The sequence below is a fragment of the Muscardinus avellanarius genome (genome assembly GCF_963383645.1).
Source record: "Muscardinus avellanarius genome assembly, chromosome: X".
NCBI classification, from domain to species: Eukaryota; Metazoa; Chordata; class Mammalia; order Rodentia; family Gliridae; genus Muscardinus; species Muscardinus avellanarius.
Window position 1 is genome coordinate 111938466 of NC_137792.1, and position 17797 is coordinate 111956262.

General features: G+C 43.3%; 1 protein-coding gene across 1 annotated transcript; it reads left to right on the top strand.

Moving 5' to 3' along the window:
* Positions 1–9467: 9467 nt before the first annotated feature.
* On the top strand, positions 9468–9980 carry ZCCHC13 (zinc finger CCHC-type containing 13; the record flags this gene model as incomplete). The annotated part of the gene is made up of 1 exon (XM_080719355.1): positions 9468–9980. The coding sequence occupies one exon, from the start codon at positions 9468–9470 to the stop codon at positions 9978–9980; it is 513 nt and encodes a 170-aa protein (XP_080575481.1).
* Positions 9981–17797: the final 7817 nt, after the last annotated feature.

Sequence of the window (17797 nt, forward strand, 5' to 3'; positions counted from 1 at the left end):
AAACAGATTGTATGAACCAGAAACATCAGGCCCAGTTTCAGGCAAGCAGAGTAAGAACCCCCCCACACACACACACAAATAATTCACCAACATATTACAAACAAGAAAAATGAAACAGGTTAACACATTCTTCCCACTCATGTTTTCAAAACTGTGTGATTAGTAAGAGACTTCTTCAGGAGAAATGACCACTGACAGCAGAATTCCTTATGATAACAACACTAATTTGTTCAGATTTTTTCCCCCAGTACTGGGGAGTAAACCCAGGAGCATTCTACCTCTGAGCTATACCTCCAGGCCTATTTTATTTATTCATTTATTTGTTTGTTTTGTGTGTGTATATATGTGTGAGGTGCTGGGAATGGAACCCAGGGGCATTCTACCTCTGAGCTACACCCCCAGCCCTATTTTTTGTCTTTATTTTGAAACAGGGTCTCACTAAGTTGTGAAGGGCCTCACTAAGTAGCTGAAGCTGACCGTGAACCGGGATCCTCCTGTCTCAGCCTCCCAAGTCCTGGGAATCCAAGTGTGCGCCACCACGCCCAGCTCTTGTTCAGATGGTTTTACACAAAGATGGGATGAAATTTTCTATGCCCCATATTGTTCTTATTAAGGCTTGGGTTTTTTGGAGGGTGCTTGTTTGTATGTTTGGTACTAAAGGTTGAACCCCGAGGTAACCCACCTTTGAACTGCACCCCCAGCCCTATTTTGTTACTTTAAAACAGGATCTCGCTGAGTTGCTAAAGGTCTCACTAAGTTGCTGAGGCTGACCTCAAACCTGCAATCCTCCTGTGTAAGTCTCCAAAGTACTGCAATTGCAAGCATGAGCCATGACGCCTGTGGCTGTGTTTTCCTTTAAGATAAAAAGAAATGGGTATCTATTTAAAGGGCAGACAAACGTTATCTCAAAATGGCTACCAGAAACCTCATATGTATTACACACAGCAGTTGTCTTTGGGGAAATCACAGAATGCCGGGGGGGGGGGGGTGTGCTGGGGATTTGAACTCAAGAGCATAGTATCATCCAACCATATCCTCATCCCTTTTATTTTCTATTTTGAAATAAGATCTCAATAAGTTGCTGAGGGTCTCGCCAAATTGCGGAGGCCAGCCTCAAAATTGTGACCCTAAAAAAATTCTTTTTAAGTTTCATTGGTGCATTGTAGTCATCCATCTTAATGGAGTACTAGATGGTAGAGGCATACATGCACACATCACTCATTTAGCCCTTTCCCACTTCCCCGGTAATTCTGATTCAGCCTCCCAAGTACTGCGATTACAGGTGTGCATCACCAGGCCAAGCTGGAATCATAAACATTTCTTCAGACTCAGTGGCAACAAACATACACCAAGTGTATATTTGTAACAAGTGACATTTGTCATTTACAAATAGATAACATTCAGCCAGGCGTGGTGGCACATGCTTGTAATCCCCGCGCTTGGGAGGCTGAGACAGGAGGATCGCATGGGTTTGAAGCCAGCCTCAGCTGCTTAGTGAGGCTCTTAGCAACTTAGTGAGACCCTGTTTCCAAATAAAATATTAAAAAAAAAAAGGCCTGGGAGTATAGCCCAGAGGTAGAAAGCCCAGAGGTAGTATAGCCCAGAGGTAGAAAGCCCAGAGGTAGTATAGCCCAGAGGTGGAACTCTGGGTTCCACCCCCGGTACCACCTAAAATCAAATAGATAACATTCAAGCCCAAATCAAGAAATTCCCAAAATGAAAGAGCTAATAAAGATCGAATAGGAAGCCCTAGGTCTAATCCCAAATATAATAATATCTGAAAGTCCAGTCTCAACAATCATCAAATGTACCATAAAACAGACAATATTTTACACGTGAAGTTAGCAAAATTGAAATAACACTGACAAAATTATTTGAAAGGCTAATATGGTATTTTCAAACCTTTTGATAATTCTCATTCTGGAACTCTATTCTATAAATAAATAACCCAACATTGATATTTAATAATAAAAACCAAAGGAAAAGACATTTATTATTGTGGTGTTGAAGATTGAACCCAGTTGCATTTTATCTCTGAGCTATACCCCTTTTTATAGGTTTTTCATATTTTTGTTGTTTTTTCTCTCTCCCATTCTGCTAGTCTTTATTTTGAAACAGGGTCGCCCAGTTACAGTGCACTGGCTTGGAACCTGTGGATACTCTGCACTTTCAGCTTCATTACATAATTCTAAATATTGAAAAGCCAGCCAAGCATAGTGGCGCACTATTATAATCCCGAGAGGAGGGTGGCATACCCTTGTAATCCCTAGCATGTGGAAGACTGACAGGAGGATTGTGGTTCGTGGCCGGCCTCAGCTACTTAGTGAGGCCCTTTGCAACTCAGTGAGACTGTTTCAAAATAAAGAATAAAAAATAGGGAAGCCGGGCATGGTGGTGCACGCTTGTAATCCTAGGATTTGGGAAGCTGCGAAAAGAGGATCAAGGTTCACGGACAGCCTCAGCTACTTATTGAGGCCTTTAGTGAGACCCTGTTTCAAAAATAAAGAATAAAAAATAGGGCTGAAGGTGTAGCTCAGAGGTAGAATACCCCTGGATTCCATTCTTAATACCGCCAAAAAAAAAAATAATAATAATAATAATAATAGGGCTGGGGGTGTATAGCTCAAAGGTAGAAGGCCCCAGGGTTTCATCCTCAGTTCCACCAAAACAAAACAAAAAAAAAATCCTAATGTGTGGAAGGTTGAGACAGGAGGATCTCAGGTTCTAGATTAACCTCAGCAATCCTAGGGACACCCCGTTTCAAAATAAAAATAAAGCCGGGCATGGTGGCCCAGCATTCGGGAGGCTGAGACAGGAGGATCGCAGTTCGTGGACAGGCTCAGCAGCTACTTAGTGAGGCCCTCTGCAACTCAGTGAGACCCGGTTTCAAAATAAAGAATAAAAAATAGGGCTGGGGTGTAGCTCAGAGGTCGAATGCCCCTGAGTTCCATCCCCAGACCTGCAATAAATAAATAAATAAATTTAAATAAATAAATAAATGGCCTGGAGGTAGAATCTGTAGGTAAAATGCCTCTGGGTTTGATCCCAATCCCAAAATGACAAGTAATATTTAATATTGAAATATACATGTTATGTTAAACACAAAATGCAATATAAAGTAGAACATACATATGATCAACTGTACAGAAAAGCAAAGAATGTAAAGCAGTGAACAAATTCATTCACACTGATTATCTCTGGTTGGCAAAATTATGAATCTTTTTTCCCACACTTAATAGTTATCCTCATACAAAGCTACATAGAATACTTACCTAATTTCATGACTGAGGGAGGTATTTAAATTTAAACAAAAGTAGAAAAATCACAAAACAGAAGACTGATTTCATTAAATGACTTCAAATGTCTACTAACCAAAAATCTAAAAACAAAATTGAAAAGGCAAATAATAAACTCAAGTACCCAGGTGGTGCACACCTGTAATCCCAGTAACTTGGGAGGCTGAGACAAGAGGATGGCAGGTTTGAGGACAGTCTCAGCAAGTAGTAAGACTCTCATCAACCTATTAAGACCCTATTTCAAAATAAAAATCAAAGAGGGCTGGGGGTGTAGCTCAGAGGAAGAATACTCCTGAGTTCAATGCTTGCACTACAAAATAAAATAAAAGTGTAATAGCATATAGAAATATAAATATTCTTTATCTGCAGAACACATTCTAACAGAAAATAATGCAAACACTAAACAAAGCCCTAACAGACAAATCAGTGTAGAATATAATCTATCATTGGGTGAATGAAAATAAAACTTCTCAGAAACAGAAAAAGAATACAATCTTGCTTATAACATTTTTTTTCTTTTTTTTTTTGCTGTACTGGGCATTTGCTGTACTAGAGGCATTCTACCTCCGGGGTACACTCCGAGCCCTGTTTTTTTTTTTTATTCTTTATTTTTGAAACAGGGCCTTACAACGTTTTGGAGGCCCTCACTAAAAGTAGCTGAGGCTGTCCACAAACCTGCGATTCTCCTGTCTTTAGCCTCCCAAATGCTAGAATTACAAGCGTGCCGCCACCACGCCCAGCTTACCCCAAAAAAATTAAAAATACTTAAAACCAAGTGTTTCAAAAAATGTTACTCGATGCTTATGAGTAAAAATTGGTACAGCCTTTTTGGATAGAAAATTGGCAGAGCCGGGCGTGGTGGCGCACGCTTGTAATCCCTGCGCTTGGGAGGCTGAGACAGGAGTATCGCACAGGTTCGAAGCCAGCCTCGACTACTTAATGAGACCCTGTTTCCAAATAAAATATAAAATAGATCTGGGAGTATAGCTCGGAGGTAGAAAGCCTCTGGGTTCCAACCCTAGTACCACCAAAAAAAAAAAAAAAAAAAATTAGCAGCACTATTTTTGCCTGTCAAAATATTCAAATATATAATTTGATTCAGAAACTCCACTTTAATGACTGTATCCTAACCAAATAAGAGAAATACTTGCATTTTTAGTCTTTTTCTGTACTCAAGAATGTAATCTTTCCTTTACTATCAGACATTTGGACCAATATGCCAAAATAATGGGTTAAAAAAAAAAAACAAAAACCTCTAGTGAATTATTTGTTGATTCAAAGCCTTAGACCAGATCACACATCGAGCAAAACAGAGAAGGCTGAGACAGCCATTTTAGACCCTCTGCAAAAAAAAAAAAAAAAAGAAAAAAAAGAAAAAGATAAAGAAAGCCTGGGGGAGACTTCCAATCAACAGTTCTTTTTTGGTGGTTATTGGGGATCTAACTCTAAAGTGCTCTAACACCTTGCTACCTTTTTTTTTTTTTTTTTGAGACAGGGTCTAAATTGCAGAAGCTGGCCTGGAACGTGGGGTCCTCCGGCCTCAAACTCTATCCCCCCTGGTTGAGATTACAGGCACAAATCCAAAATATTTTACTTTCTGTTTCTTACATATGCAACGCAGTACAATACAGAGTCAAAAGCAGTAAACAAGTTTTCTTCCTTAATGGCTTAGGTGAGTTTTATGCTTTGAAGTACTAAGAAAAACTTTCCTTTGATGTGCCCCCTCATTTTAAAGGATAAACTGCAGTGTTTAAGAGCAAAGGATTCTGGAGCCATATTACCCGGATTAAAAACCCAGTCTCTTCCATATAACTTGAACAAATAATCTGTGCCTCTCAAATTCGCATTAAGAAAAAACAAATAGTACTGCTATTTCATAGGACTGTGGAGAGTATTAAATGAGTTAAGGAATTTTAACAGATTGCATGTAGCCTGGTACCTTGGCCACGTGTGATTACTACAGGGCCAGAGGAGAAAGAGAATCAGTATGAGATCGCACCAAGATTACTGGAAGATTATCTCCTCACATGTGAATCCTGTGCTCTTTCTACTATACATCTATAAGTATTAAATTATTCGTTTTAGCGATTACCAATAGAACCTCACTGGCAGCCCTCAGAGAGCTCCAACAGTGAATGTGCCTAAAAGATTAAACAAATAAAAACTGCAATCTCTACCCCTAGGCAGAATCATGTAAAAGTTCTACAGAAGAACGAGAAATAGTTTTTTTAAAAAAACGGTTTTCTACATCCAGGTCACCTTCACACCACCATTAACTACATTTCAGCTCCGTGCCTGTGTGAATCCCGGGCAGCCATTTGCCCAAATCTCAGGTTTCAAGCAGTGTAACAAGCCCTATGTTGTAAAGGGAATAAAATCAAAGGTTTTCGGCCAACATAAACAGCAGATTCTCACACTGCAACCACGGTATTCTGCTACTCTGATAGACCGGAGAGAAAAGAAAAAATGTCCAGAGCCACGTACGGGGCCCAAGATCGGGAAAGCAGATTTGGAAAGCGTTTCTACTTGTGTGCAGCCTGAATGTGGCTGGTGCACTGAGACTTTGTGCATTTCGTAACCCACAGCCAAATTTACAGCATCTCCTCCGCATTTTTATTTTATTTACTTAATTACTTATTTATTGGTGCTGGGGATTGAACCCTGGGGCATTCGGCCCGAGCTACACCCGCCCAGGCCTTTTTATATTTCGTTTTTGAAAGAGGGTTTTGCTAGGTTGCAAAGCCTCGCTATGATGCTGAGGCTGCCCCGAGCCTGCTATCCAACTGTCTTAGCCTCCCAAGTAGTGGGATTACAGGCGTGCGCCGCTACATCCGGCTTCACCCCGTTTTTAAAAGCATGTTATCCATAGGCCAGGGAGAGCCTTAAAATTCTGGGTTTATTTCTTGTGGAGGTTTAGTTACAGCCTCGGACAATTCCAACTCAGGCTGATCCCTTCACCAACTAGGAAGGTAAATCGGCTTCTCGAGAGGGTCTCCAAGCCCAAATGACCAAAAACAGTTTACGGACCCCATCGCCATTTTGCAAACTTAGCTACCCGGCGGCAGAGAGCCTCACCAGCCCACGTCACTCGGGCCCGTGACACGCATGCGCGCCCTTGGCTGCAGACAGTTGAACTCAACCGTCACCACGCTGCCTCCAACACGCATGCGCAAGATCAATGTGGCCACCAACTTTGCGTTCTTTACTGTATTTGTGTCTCTCCCGCTTCGATCCCCCTACCCAAGCCTTGCCCTGCAACTTTCTCTCTCTTCCCCCGCCACTGAAGCCCCCTCCCTTCACTGCAAGTCCTCTCAAAAATACTTCCTCGTCCAGCCTCAGATGCCGCCCGCCTCACGCTTCATTCTCCCTTCTCTATGCGCACACTCGCGCGCTCATGATGATTTCTGGTCGTGTTTATGTGTTTTCTAGCCACAGTTGTGCCCCAGTGTCTACAGAGTCATTACCAGCCTTCTCTATAACGGTTCGATGTGATCAAGTAGGGATGTTGGATACGGCGATCAGAGCATATCGCACATCTAGAGGAATTAGCCCCCATCCCAAGAAAAGCGTTGGGGGGCTGAACCCTCGGATTTAAGTAATGTAGCTATGATCGGCCAACTTAAAGGCAAGGAAAGCTCTCCTGATCCTTCGGAGGGGCGTAATGCTAAAACCTCACGGGATAAATGGAAAATAGCGATGCCCGGGTGCCTCCACCACGCTTAAAGGAAGGTGTGTAGCCTTCACTATGACAAGTGATGCTCAACATCCTTTTGGAGGTCTGAGGCCACTATCGGTCCCCATTTTTTCCTCCTGTCAATCGGGGGAATGCACAAAAATGATCTCCCTGGCCCGAGTTCCCTCCACCGCCCTCCACGTTATGTTCTTTGCCCTACGTCGTTTCTTTACCTCCGGGCTGAATCGGGTGTCGTAGCAAACATTCCTAGAGTCGGCCGTCCCAAGACGGTGCGGAGAAAGCGGCGGGACAGAGAGAGATGTCTGGGTGGCAGCAGTAGGCCTTAGCAGCCGTGGACAGCGTGCAGGAAACCTGCCAGGCCTCCAGCCGCCGCGCTGATGCCAGAACTCCACGGCCTCCCGCGGAGCGCTGCAGTGTGCGTCCCGCGCATGCGCGGCGCACCGCCCCTCCTCTTCTCCCTCTCCACCGGCACTCTCCGCACAGAACCCCGATCCCTAACTCAGCCTGCTTGCAGCACTTACCGACAACCCTAGTTGACACCGGCCTCCATCACCAGCCCTTCCTAGGCTCATCCTTCTCTCATTAAGTCCTCTCTCATTCATCTTAGCCCACCCTTTCCTACTAAGTCTGACTTTCATTATCCTCCCCCCACCCCCGTTATGCTTAGTGTCCTATCCTCCAGCCCTTGGCCCTCCCTGCCTGCAGCACAGCTAGGCTTCTTAAGCTTCTTTTCTTGTGCCTGTTATTCCAAATTGTAAAAAAAAAAAAAAAACCTGCAAACACCCTTGTTAAGAAGGGGGGAAGGGTCAACCGGGAGTGCTGGCGGAGGTTAGCAGCCAGCTGCAGCTACTTAGTGAGGCCCTCTGCAACTTAGACCCTGTTTCAAAATAAAGAATAAAATAGGGCAGGGGGTGTAGCTCAGAGGTCGAATGCCCCTGGGTGTACCAGACCAGCAAAAATAAAATAAAATAAAGAATAGGGGTCGGGATGTAGCTCAGGGACAAAGCACCTGCTTTGCTGGTGCTGAGCTCTGGGATCATCTCCGGTTCAAAAAAAACAAAAGAAAATAAAAATAAAGATAAAGATAAAGAATAGCCGGGCGTGGTGGCGCACACGTATAATCCCCGCGCTTGGGAGGCTGAGACAGGAGGATCAGGCAGGTTCTAAGCCATCTTTGGCTACTTAGTGAGGCTCTCAGCAACTTAGTGAGACCCTGTTTCCAAATAAAATATAAAAAAGTCTGGGAGTAGAAAAAGGCCCTGTGTTGTACCCCCAGTACCACAATAAATAAATAAATAAATAAATAGGGCTGGGGGTGTATCACAAAGGTACACTGCCAGCCGGGTGTGGTGGCGCAGGCTTGTTATCTGCGTGGTTGGGAGGCCAAGAAAGGAGGATGGCGCAGGTTTGAAGCCAGCCTCAACTACTGAGTAAGGCTCTCAGGAACTACTGAGTGAGGCTCTCAGGAACTTAGTGAGACCCTGTTTCCAAATAAAATATAAAAAATAGGTCTGAGAGTATAGCCCAGAGATAGGAAGCCCCTGGGTTCCACCCCCAATACCACCAAAATAAATAAATAAATAAAACAAAAATATGTAACAAAGGTAGAATGCCCCTGGGTTCAGTCCCCAGTACTAGAAATAAAAAGAAGAAAGAGAGAGAGAGAGAGAGAGAGAGAGAGAGAGAGAGAGAGAGAGAGAGAGAGAGACTGGGAGCTGGACGTGGAAAAATAGAAAAAGGAAGGAAGGAAGGAAGAAAGAGGGCCAGGAGCTGGGGGTGGTGGCTCACTTTTGTAATCCCAGTTCTTTGAAGGCCGAGACAGGAGAATCACTGGTTCACAGTCAGCTTTAGCTACTTAGTGAGGCCCTCCACAACTTAGAACCTATTTCAAAATAAAGAAGAAAAATAGGGCTGAGGGTCTAGCTCGGAGGTAGAATGCTCCTGGGATCCATCTCCAGTGGCAAAAAAAAACCACTGATTATCTACCAGAAAGAAAACCTTTATTGATTGATGGATTGATTAACTGATAGAGCTGGGAGAATGAATCGAGGGCCTGGTACTCTATGAGGCACTGAGCTGTGCACATGTGCCCTACCACTGAACTAAGGCCCTACTCCTGAAAGCCTAACAGTTAATTATGAGGAACTCTAGAGGTCACAATTTCTGAATAGGAAGTGATTGAAACCCATGCTTAAGTATACAAGTGTTGAAACGAAAACGGAAAACAAGAGCATGTAACCTAGCGCTCTTTTGGCTTGGGGAGTCAGAGGCACGATGGGAAGGCGCAGGCGCTGGGAACGCGGGTGAAGGAGGCTTCTCTCAGACCTCATCCGACGTCACACAGGCTCCTGGTAACAGCGGTGGGGCCCCTGGGCAGTCAACCACCATTTCCACCTAAACCATCCTAAGGGGAGTTGCCGCGGGGCCTACGTGGCAGCGGTGGGTGGGCCTGCTCACCGGAACATCTGGCCTCAGCCATGAGCAGTAAGGAATGCTTCAAGTGTGGACACTCTCGCCACTCGGCCCGAGAGTGCTCTGTAGGAGGATCAGGAGGGCGAGGACAGCGAGGCCAAGGCAGAAGCCCACAGTGCAGTTCCAGCGCCCAATCTGACATCTGTTACCGCTGCGGGGAGGCTGGTCATCACGCCAAGAACTGTGACTTTCTCCAGAGGGTGTGCTACAACTGCGGGAAAAGTGGCCACATCGCCAGAGACTGTACGGAGCCCAAACCAGAGAGAGAACAGTGCTGCTACATCTGCGGAAGGCCGGGCCACCTAGCCCGCGATTGTGACCATCACGAAGAACCGAAATGCTATTCTTGCGGCGAATTGGGGCACATCCAGAAAAACTGCTCCCAAATCAAATGCTTCCGATGTGGCGAGATGGGCCACATAGCCATGAACTGCACCAAGACAGGCAAAGTCAACTGCTACCGCTGCGGAGAATCAGGACACCTAGCCCGTGAATGCTCCATTGAGGCTACTGCTTAGTTTCTTCCCCAATCCCCCCTCTCCTTTGCTGATTAGTTATATTTTCTCTGTGGGCAGATGGAGGCGACTCTTGGGCCAGCAAGCTTTAATTACCATGTTAGAAGAGGAAAGGGCTGGAAAAAATAGTCAAAAAAATGTTACTGTAATTAATGTGCTATTTCTGTGCCACTGAGGAATCCAGATATTGAGTAGTCCTTCTGAGTATTAGGCGCTTGCTGCATTTTCGGTGAATTTCGATTTTACATCTTAAGTGGGAGTTGCTAGAGAATGAATCAGAACAAGTTTGGGAACACAGCCCTTGAATGGATTAACAGATTAGATATATAGTATGTCAAGTAATGGTAAAATTGCCAGATTAAAAAAAACACCAAGTAAAAGGACAGACTGTCTACATGGAGACGGGGAAGACAGTGAAGACAATGTAATTCTTAGATGCACAAAACACCCTGAGGTTCCATCTCCTCAGAGATCCATAAAGTAAATAAAGCTGATTTTGGAAATGTCTAACTTTGTCAAGTTTGTTAATTTTATCATTTTTTAAATTATTTGACCTTGTTATCTTTTTCTTTTGTTTTGTTTTGTTATTTGCACAGAACTGGGGATGAAACCCAGGGGCATTCTACCTCGAAGCTTAAACCCCCCCTGCCCTATTTTTTAGTTTTTTTTCTTTTTTTTTCTTTCTTTTCTTTTCTTTTTTCTTTTCTTTCTTTCTTTCTTTCTTTTTTTTTTTTTTTTTTTTTTTTTTTTTTTGCAGGTCTGGGAATGGAACCCATGGGCATTCAACCTCCAAGCTACACCCCCTGCCCTATTTTTTATTTTTTATATTTTATTTTGAAACAGGGTCTCACTAAGTTGCACAGGGCCTCACTAAGTAGCTGAGGCTGTCTGCAAACCATGATCCTCCGGTCTCAGCCTCCTGAATGCTGGAGTTACAAGTGTGCACCACCACATTGGGCTTATTCTTTATTTTGGAACAGGGTCTCACTAAGTTGCAAAGGGCCTCACTAAGTAGCTAAGTAAATGAACAAAGATGTAAAATGTGAATGAGTTCTCTGAAATAAATTCCCTAATGTACATGATGTACATTCATAAACAAATCAAAGTCAATCAGTAAGCCAAACAAGAAAAGGAGGGAGGGGGAGGGAATGGGGTAGGAACTGGGGAAGGGCTGAGTGATGTGTGCATGTATGCCTCCACCATCTTGTATTTTGAAACAGGGTCTCACTGCGTTGCTGAGAGCCTCACTAAGTAGCTGAGGCTTGTCTCAAACCTATGATCCTCCTGTCTCAGCCTCCCAAATGCTGGGATTACAAGCATGCACTTCCAGGGTCCACCTCAGCCAGTCCAGAGGTCTTGAAGGAGGTGTAGGGTCGGGGAAATTGAAAACTGAGAGTCACCGGGCTTAGTAGCAGGGGGAAGGCATCGCAGCCTATACCCTAGAACATACTTGATTTATACATGAATCTGACAAATTATAGCAAGCCACATCATCGTATTTTGTTTTTCATTTAGTTTTTCAAAACCAGCCGGGCGTGGTGGCGCACACTTGTAATCCCAGCATTCAGGAGGCTGAGACAGGAGGATCACAGTTCTCAGACAGCCTCAGCTACTTAGTGAGGCCCTCTGCAACTCAGTAAGACCCGGTTTCACAATAAAGAATAAAAAATAGGGCAGGGGATGTACTCGGAAGTTGAATGCCCCTGAGTTCCATCCCTAGACCCAGAAAAAAACCCAACACATTACAGGCACATTGTTCTTCATTTAGTTTTTTAGTTTTAAATTAACCTGAATTCCATGTCAGAGGTACACCTCAAAGCCACCTGTTTTTTTTGTTAAGTTGTAATGAATTAGCCTATAAAACTTATTACTACTCTACATCACACATAATAGAATTTAACTAAACTTATTCTATCCTCTATCTTAACTACTAAGTATTAGACTTACTGTCTCAACCTTTAAAATTAACTACAATTTTATGTGCTATTTTGACCACTAGGTTTTTTATTATTTTATTTTGACCCAACCACCAAACCCCACTGAAATTATATTTCTCTAACATACAATGCCTACACCTAATTTTCTATAATACCTATTAAGTTGTTTACCAAGAACCAAGTAGAGTGGCCCACGCTTGTAATCCCAGCATTTGGGAGGCTGAGACCTGAGGATCTCAGTTCGCTGACAACCTCAGCTACTTAATGAGGCCCTTCAGAACATAGTGAGATCCTGTTTCAAAATAAAGAATAAAAAATAGGACAGGGGATGTAGCTCAGAGGTTGAAATCACCTGGGTTTCAAAAAAAAAAAAAAAAAAGTTGTTTACCAAGAGAACTCTTGTGCTTTAATGAGCAGGTACCAAGGATGTCCCCGCCTACCCAACCCTCTGTAGGAACGGCAGAGTCCTTGACATGAAGCCATCTTCCAGTAATATTAACTCTGTGCTTTCCATTCATCATACACTCCTGTATTCCTATGTGGAGGATTGGTTGGAGATGGAAAAGTATTCTGATTAGCGCTAGCCCCCAAGGGGGATACCACAGTTGACCCCCTAACTTATAAGCAACATATGGAGGGCCTTGCACAGTAGGTATAACTTGCCTAAAGGTAAATTTTCCTTTCATGGCTAAAACCTTAAGTGAGTTAGGTGTCATAAGCAGAGGAGCAAAGAGCTCTTTTCTTGAAAGTTCTCCCATAGTCATATTCTTTTTAGTGCTAGCCCCAGCACAAATCTTAGGACATTTTCTATTCATATTCACACCAATTTTCAGATTATTACAAAACAGCAATACCCATTTAATTTTCAAATTTCATTAATATTATCATTATTGTAACTAAAATCAAGAGGGATAGTGGCTTCAGTTTTGTTTTGTTTTGTTTTGTTTTTGGTACTGGAGGTGGAACCCAGGGGCTTTCTACCTCCAGGCTACACTCCCAGACCTATTTTATACTTTATTTGGAAAGAGGGTCTCACTAAGTTGCTGAGAGCCTCACTAAGTAGCTGAGGCTGGCTTCGAACCTGTGAGATCCTCCTGTCTCAGCCTCCCAAGCGCTGGGATTACAAGCGTGCACCACCACGCCAGGCTTTAATGGCTTCAGTTTTGCCAGAGTCTTCCAGCCCTGCAGAATTCTCTTCCCAGCTGTGACCCTGTCATACAGCAGGAATGGTGCTACCTCCATCAGGTTCTTAATGTCTGTGCCTATTGAAATTTCTGGGTTGCTGTTATAGTTTGGGTCTGGAGAGTCTCCCCAGTATTTCATGTTTTGGGGCCTAGTCCAAAATACAGTAAGATTCAAGTAGCTAGGCATGGTGGTGCATGCTTGTAATTCCAGTACTTGGGAGGCTGAGATAGAAGGATTGCAGTTCATGGCCACCCTCAGCTACTGAGCGAGGCCCTTCACAACTCAGTGAGACCCTGCCTAAAAATTTTTTTTTAAATGACTAAAATACAGCCAGTTTGAGAGGAGGGCCATGGCTTGGAGGCTGGTCACTGGGATTGTGGCCTTGAGGACTACATCTGTCCCTGGCCTCTTCCTGTCTCCCTCTTGGCTGCTTCCCAGCTGCCCAAGAATTGAGCAGTTTTCTTCTTCTTTGCCCTGCCTCCATGATATTTCTAATAGTTGACCCTGGACTGAATCTCTGAAACTGTGAGCCAATATAAAGCTTCCTTCCACTAGATTGTTCTTGTGTTTTCTTCAGTTTCAAGTCTGTAATAGATGAGTCAAAATGAAAAGCCATGGAATTCAATACTGTGTGGTTCCTTTATTTGTTCATTCATTCATTCATTCATTCATTCATTTTTGTAGAACTGGATATTGAATCCAGGGCATTCTACCTCTGAGCTATACCTCCAACCCTATTTTTTTTCCTTTCTTTCTTTCTTTTTATTTTTTATGGTACTGGGGATGGAATTCAGGGGCATTCTACCCCTGAGCTATACTCCCAGCCCTATTTTGTATTCTTTATTTTGAGACAGGGTCTGACTAAGTTATGGAGGGCCTCACTAAGTAGCTGAGGCTGTCTCAGCCTCCCAAATGCTGGGATTACAAATGTGCTCCACCACACCTGGCTTTTTAAATTTATTTTTATTTTATTTCTTTGTTGGGTCTGGAGATGGAACTCAAAGCGACACCACCAGCCCTATTTTTTATTCTTTCTTCTTTTTTTTTCATGGTACTGGGGATGGAACCCAGGGGCTTTTCTACCTCCAGGCTATACTCCCAGACCTATTTTTATTCTCTATTTTGAAATAGGGTCTCAATTACAGAGGGCCTCACAAAGTAGCTGAGGCTGTCTGCAAACCCAGATCTTCCTGTCTCACCATCCTGAATGCTAGGATTACAAACGTGCGCCACCACACCCGGCTGGCTTTTTACATTTTTACTTATTTATTTATTTTGCAGCATTGGGGATGGAACTCAGGGGTATTCTTACTCGAGCTATACCCCCAGCCTTGTTTTGTATTCTTTATTTTGAAACAGGGTCTCACTAAGTTGAACAGTATCTGAGGCTGGCCATAAACCTGCAATCCTCCTGTCTCAGTCTCCCAAGTACTGAGATTACAAGCATGCTCTTGGCCCCAGCTCCCAAGTATTGAGATTACAAGCATGCTCTTGGCCCCAGCTCTGTGTGTGTGTGTGTGTGTGTGTGTGTGTGTGTGTGTGGTACTAGGGATGAAACCCAGGGGCTTTCTACCCACGGGCTACACTCCCAGACCTATTTTATATTTTATTTGAAAAATGTAATGTTGTAATTGAGTTGGGGGTCATGAAGGAGGCAAACACCAGCCAAGTTATCAAAGGCCTCTTTAATCAATTGGCACATTCAGGTAAGGTCTGTGGGTGAAGGGACCAATGACTGAGCAGCAGAGTCATGTGGTCAGCAGAGTTGCACAATTGGCAGAGTCACGGTCGATTGGCAGAGTCACGTGGCAGAGAGGAAGTGAGGGTATTTATGTAGCCAGGGGCTTGCGATGGGGCTAGTGGTGGGTCCTCTCAGGACATCTGCAGACTTTCTGCATTAGGAGTCTGCCCCAGGATATCTGGAGTCTTGCAACCTCTGGAGTCTCGTGACATCTCCACTTCTGGCTTCTGAGGTTCGGCCTCCTGTCCCTGCTGCAGGGTCCTGTGGGGGAAGAGAGGGACCTGACCTATCAGAAAGAGGGTCTCTCTTAGTTGCTGAAACCTCACTAAGTAGCTGAGGCTGGCTTCAAACTTGCGGAATCCTCCTGTCTCAGCCTCCCAAGTGCTAGGAAAACAAGCATGCTCCACCATACCTGGCCCCAAGCTATTTTTAAATCTTATTTTTAGACAGGGTCTCTATAAATTGACTAGGCTAGCCTCAAATTTCCGATCATCCTGCCTCAGCCTCTGGGATAGCTGGGATTACAGGCATGTGCCACCAACCCCAGCCTATTTTAAATTATCCAACAAGTATTTTGTTATTTTGTTTTTAAATCAGGAAGAAGATTCAATTTTATAAAAGTCTAAAAGTTTTATTAGTCTCTATTGATATAATATGCTTCCCTGTTTTTCTTTCTGTTTTTTTGGGGGGATGGAATAAAACCCAGGGCCCAGAGCATGCTAAGCAATTGCTTTTACACTGAGACATACCCCAGACCCCATTTGCATTTATTAATGTGAGGATTATATCCTCAGGTATCAGCAGGGATTATAGACCCAAGTTGCTTTAGGATCTTAACAAATAAATAAATGAATAATGAATGTTTTCTGAGTCTGTAGGGAGAAGAAGCTATTTACCTGTAACTGAAAGTTTCCTCACAGGAATGTGTAAGGACATTGTGCCACCATGCCTGGCTGGGTTTTTTGTGTGTATGTGTGTGTGTTTAAACACTGATTAAAAATATTTTTATTCTCCTCTTTGATTTTTTTAGTATTTTTAAAATATGGTGGCATACTGGTGGAGATGGTGCCATTCCTGCTGTATGACAGGGTCACAGCTGGGAAGAGAATTCTGCAGGGCTGGAAGACTCCAACCAATCCTCAACATAGGAATGAAGGAGTATATGATGAATGGAAAGCACAGAGTTAATATTACTGGAAAATGGCTTCACATCAAAGACTCTGCCGTTCCTACAGAGGGTTGGATAGGCGGGGACATCCTTGGTGCCTGCTCACTAAAGACAAAAGAGTTCTCTTGGCAAGCAACTTAATAGTATAGAAAATTAGGTGTGGACATTGTATATTAGAGATGTAGAATAAATTCAGTGGGGGTTTGGTGGTTGGGTCAAAATAAGTTAATAGAACACCTAGTGGTCAAAATAACACATAAAATTAGCAGTTAATTTTAGAAGTAGAGACAGTAAGTCTAATATTTAGTAGTTTAGATAGTCAATAGGATAGTTCAGTTAAAGTTTATTATGTGTGACGTAGAGTAGTAGTAAGTTTTGTGGGTCAATTCATTTCAAATTAATAAAAAAAAAAAGGAAAAACAGGTATGCCTGCTATGTAGAATTCAGGTTAATGAAAAACTAAATAAAAAACAATGTACATATAATATGGTTTTTGAAAAACTAAATGAAAAAAATACATATGATGATGCTTGCTGTAATTTGTCAGATTCATGAATAAATAAAGTATATTCTAGGGCATAGGCCGAGATGCCTTCCCCCTGCTACTAAGCCCGGCGTCTCTCATCCTTCAATTTTGCCGACCCTACATCTCCTTCAAGACCCCTGGACTGGCCAAGGCTGGACCCCGGCATGTGCCACAACACCCGGCTGACCCTGTTTCAAAATAAAAAATAGCCAGGCATGGTGGTGCATGTGTACCACCATATCCAGCTCATTAAACCCATTTAAAGCCCAGTGCAGTGGGGCACAACTGTAATTCCAGTACTTGGGAGGCTGAGACAGGAGGATTGTAGGCTCATGTCTAGCCTCAGCTACTTAGTGAGGCACTCTGCAATTTAGTGAATTCCTATTTTAAAATATAAAATAAAATAGGAGCCAGGCGTGGTGGCGCACGCTTGTAATCCCTGCGCTTGGGAGGCTGAGACAGGAGGATAGCGCAGGTTCAAAGCCAGCCTCAGCTACTTAGTGAGGCTCTCAGCTACTTAGTGAGACCTTGTTTCCAAATAAAATATAAAATGGGTCTGGGAGTATAGCCCGGAGGTAGAAAGCCTCTGAGTTCCACCCCCAGTACCAAAAAATAAAAATAAAATAAAATAGGACTAGGGTATATATAGTTCAGAGGCAGAATGCCTCTGGGTTCAATCTCTAGTACCACAAAAAATAAAATAAAATGTTATTAGTACATTATAATTATACAAAATATTTGGGTACATTGTTAAATGTTCATATATACATGTAATATAATTTGGTCAATTTATTTCCCAGTTTTTTATTTTTTTGTGTGCGGGTCTGGGGATGGAACTCAGGGGCATTCGACCTCCAAGCTACACCCCTGCCTATTTCTATTCTTTATTTTGAAACAGGGTCTCACTAAATTACGGAGGGTCTCACTAAGTACCTGAGGCTGTCCGCGAGCCGCGATCCTCCTGTCTCAGCCACCCAAATGCTGGGATTACAAGTGTGCGCCACCACGCCCAGCTCCAGTTTTTCATTTTACTTTTACTTTTTACTTATACATTTATTTTTCTTTAAAGAACTTCTTAGCCGGGCATGGTGGTGCACCCTTGTAATCCCAGCATTAGGGAGGCTGAGACAGGAGGATTGTGGTTAGCGGATAGCCTCAGCTACTTAGTGAGGCCCTTTGCAACTCAGTGAAACCCTGTTTCAAAAATAAAAGAGTAAAATATAGGGCTGAGGGTGTAGCTTGAAGGTAGAATATCCCTGGATT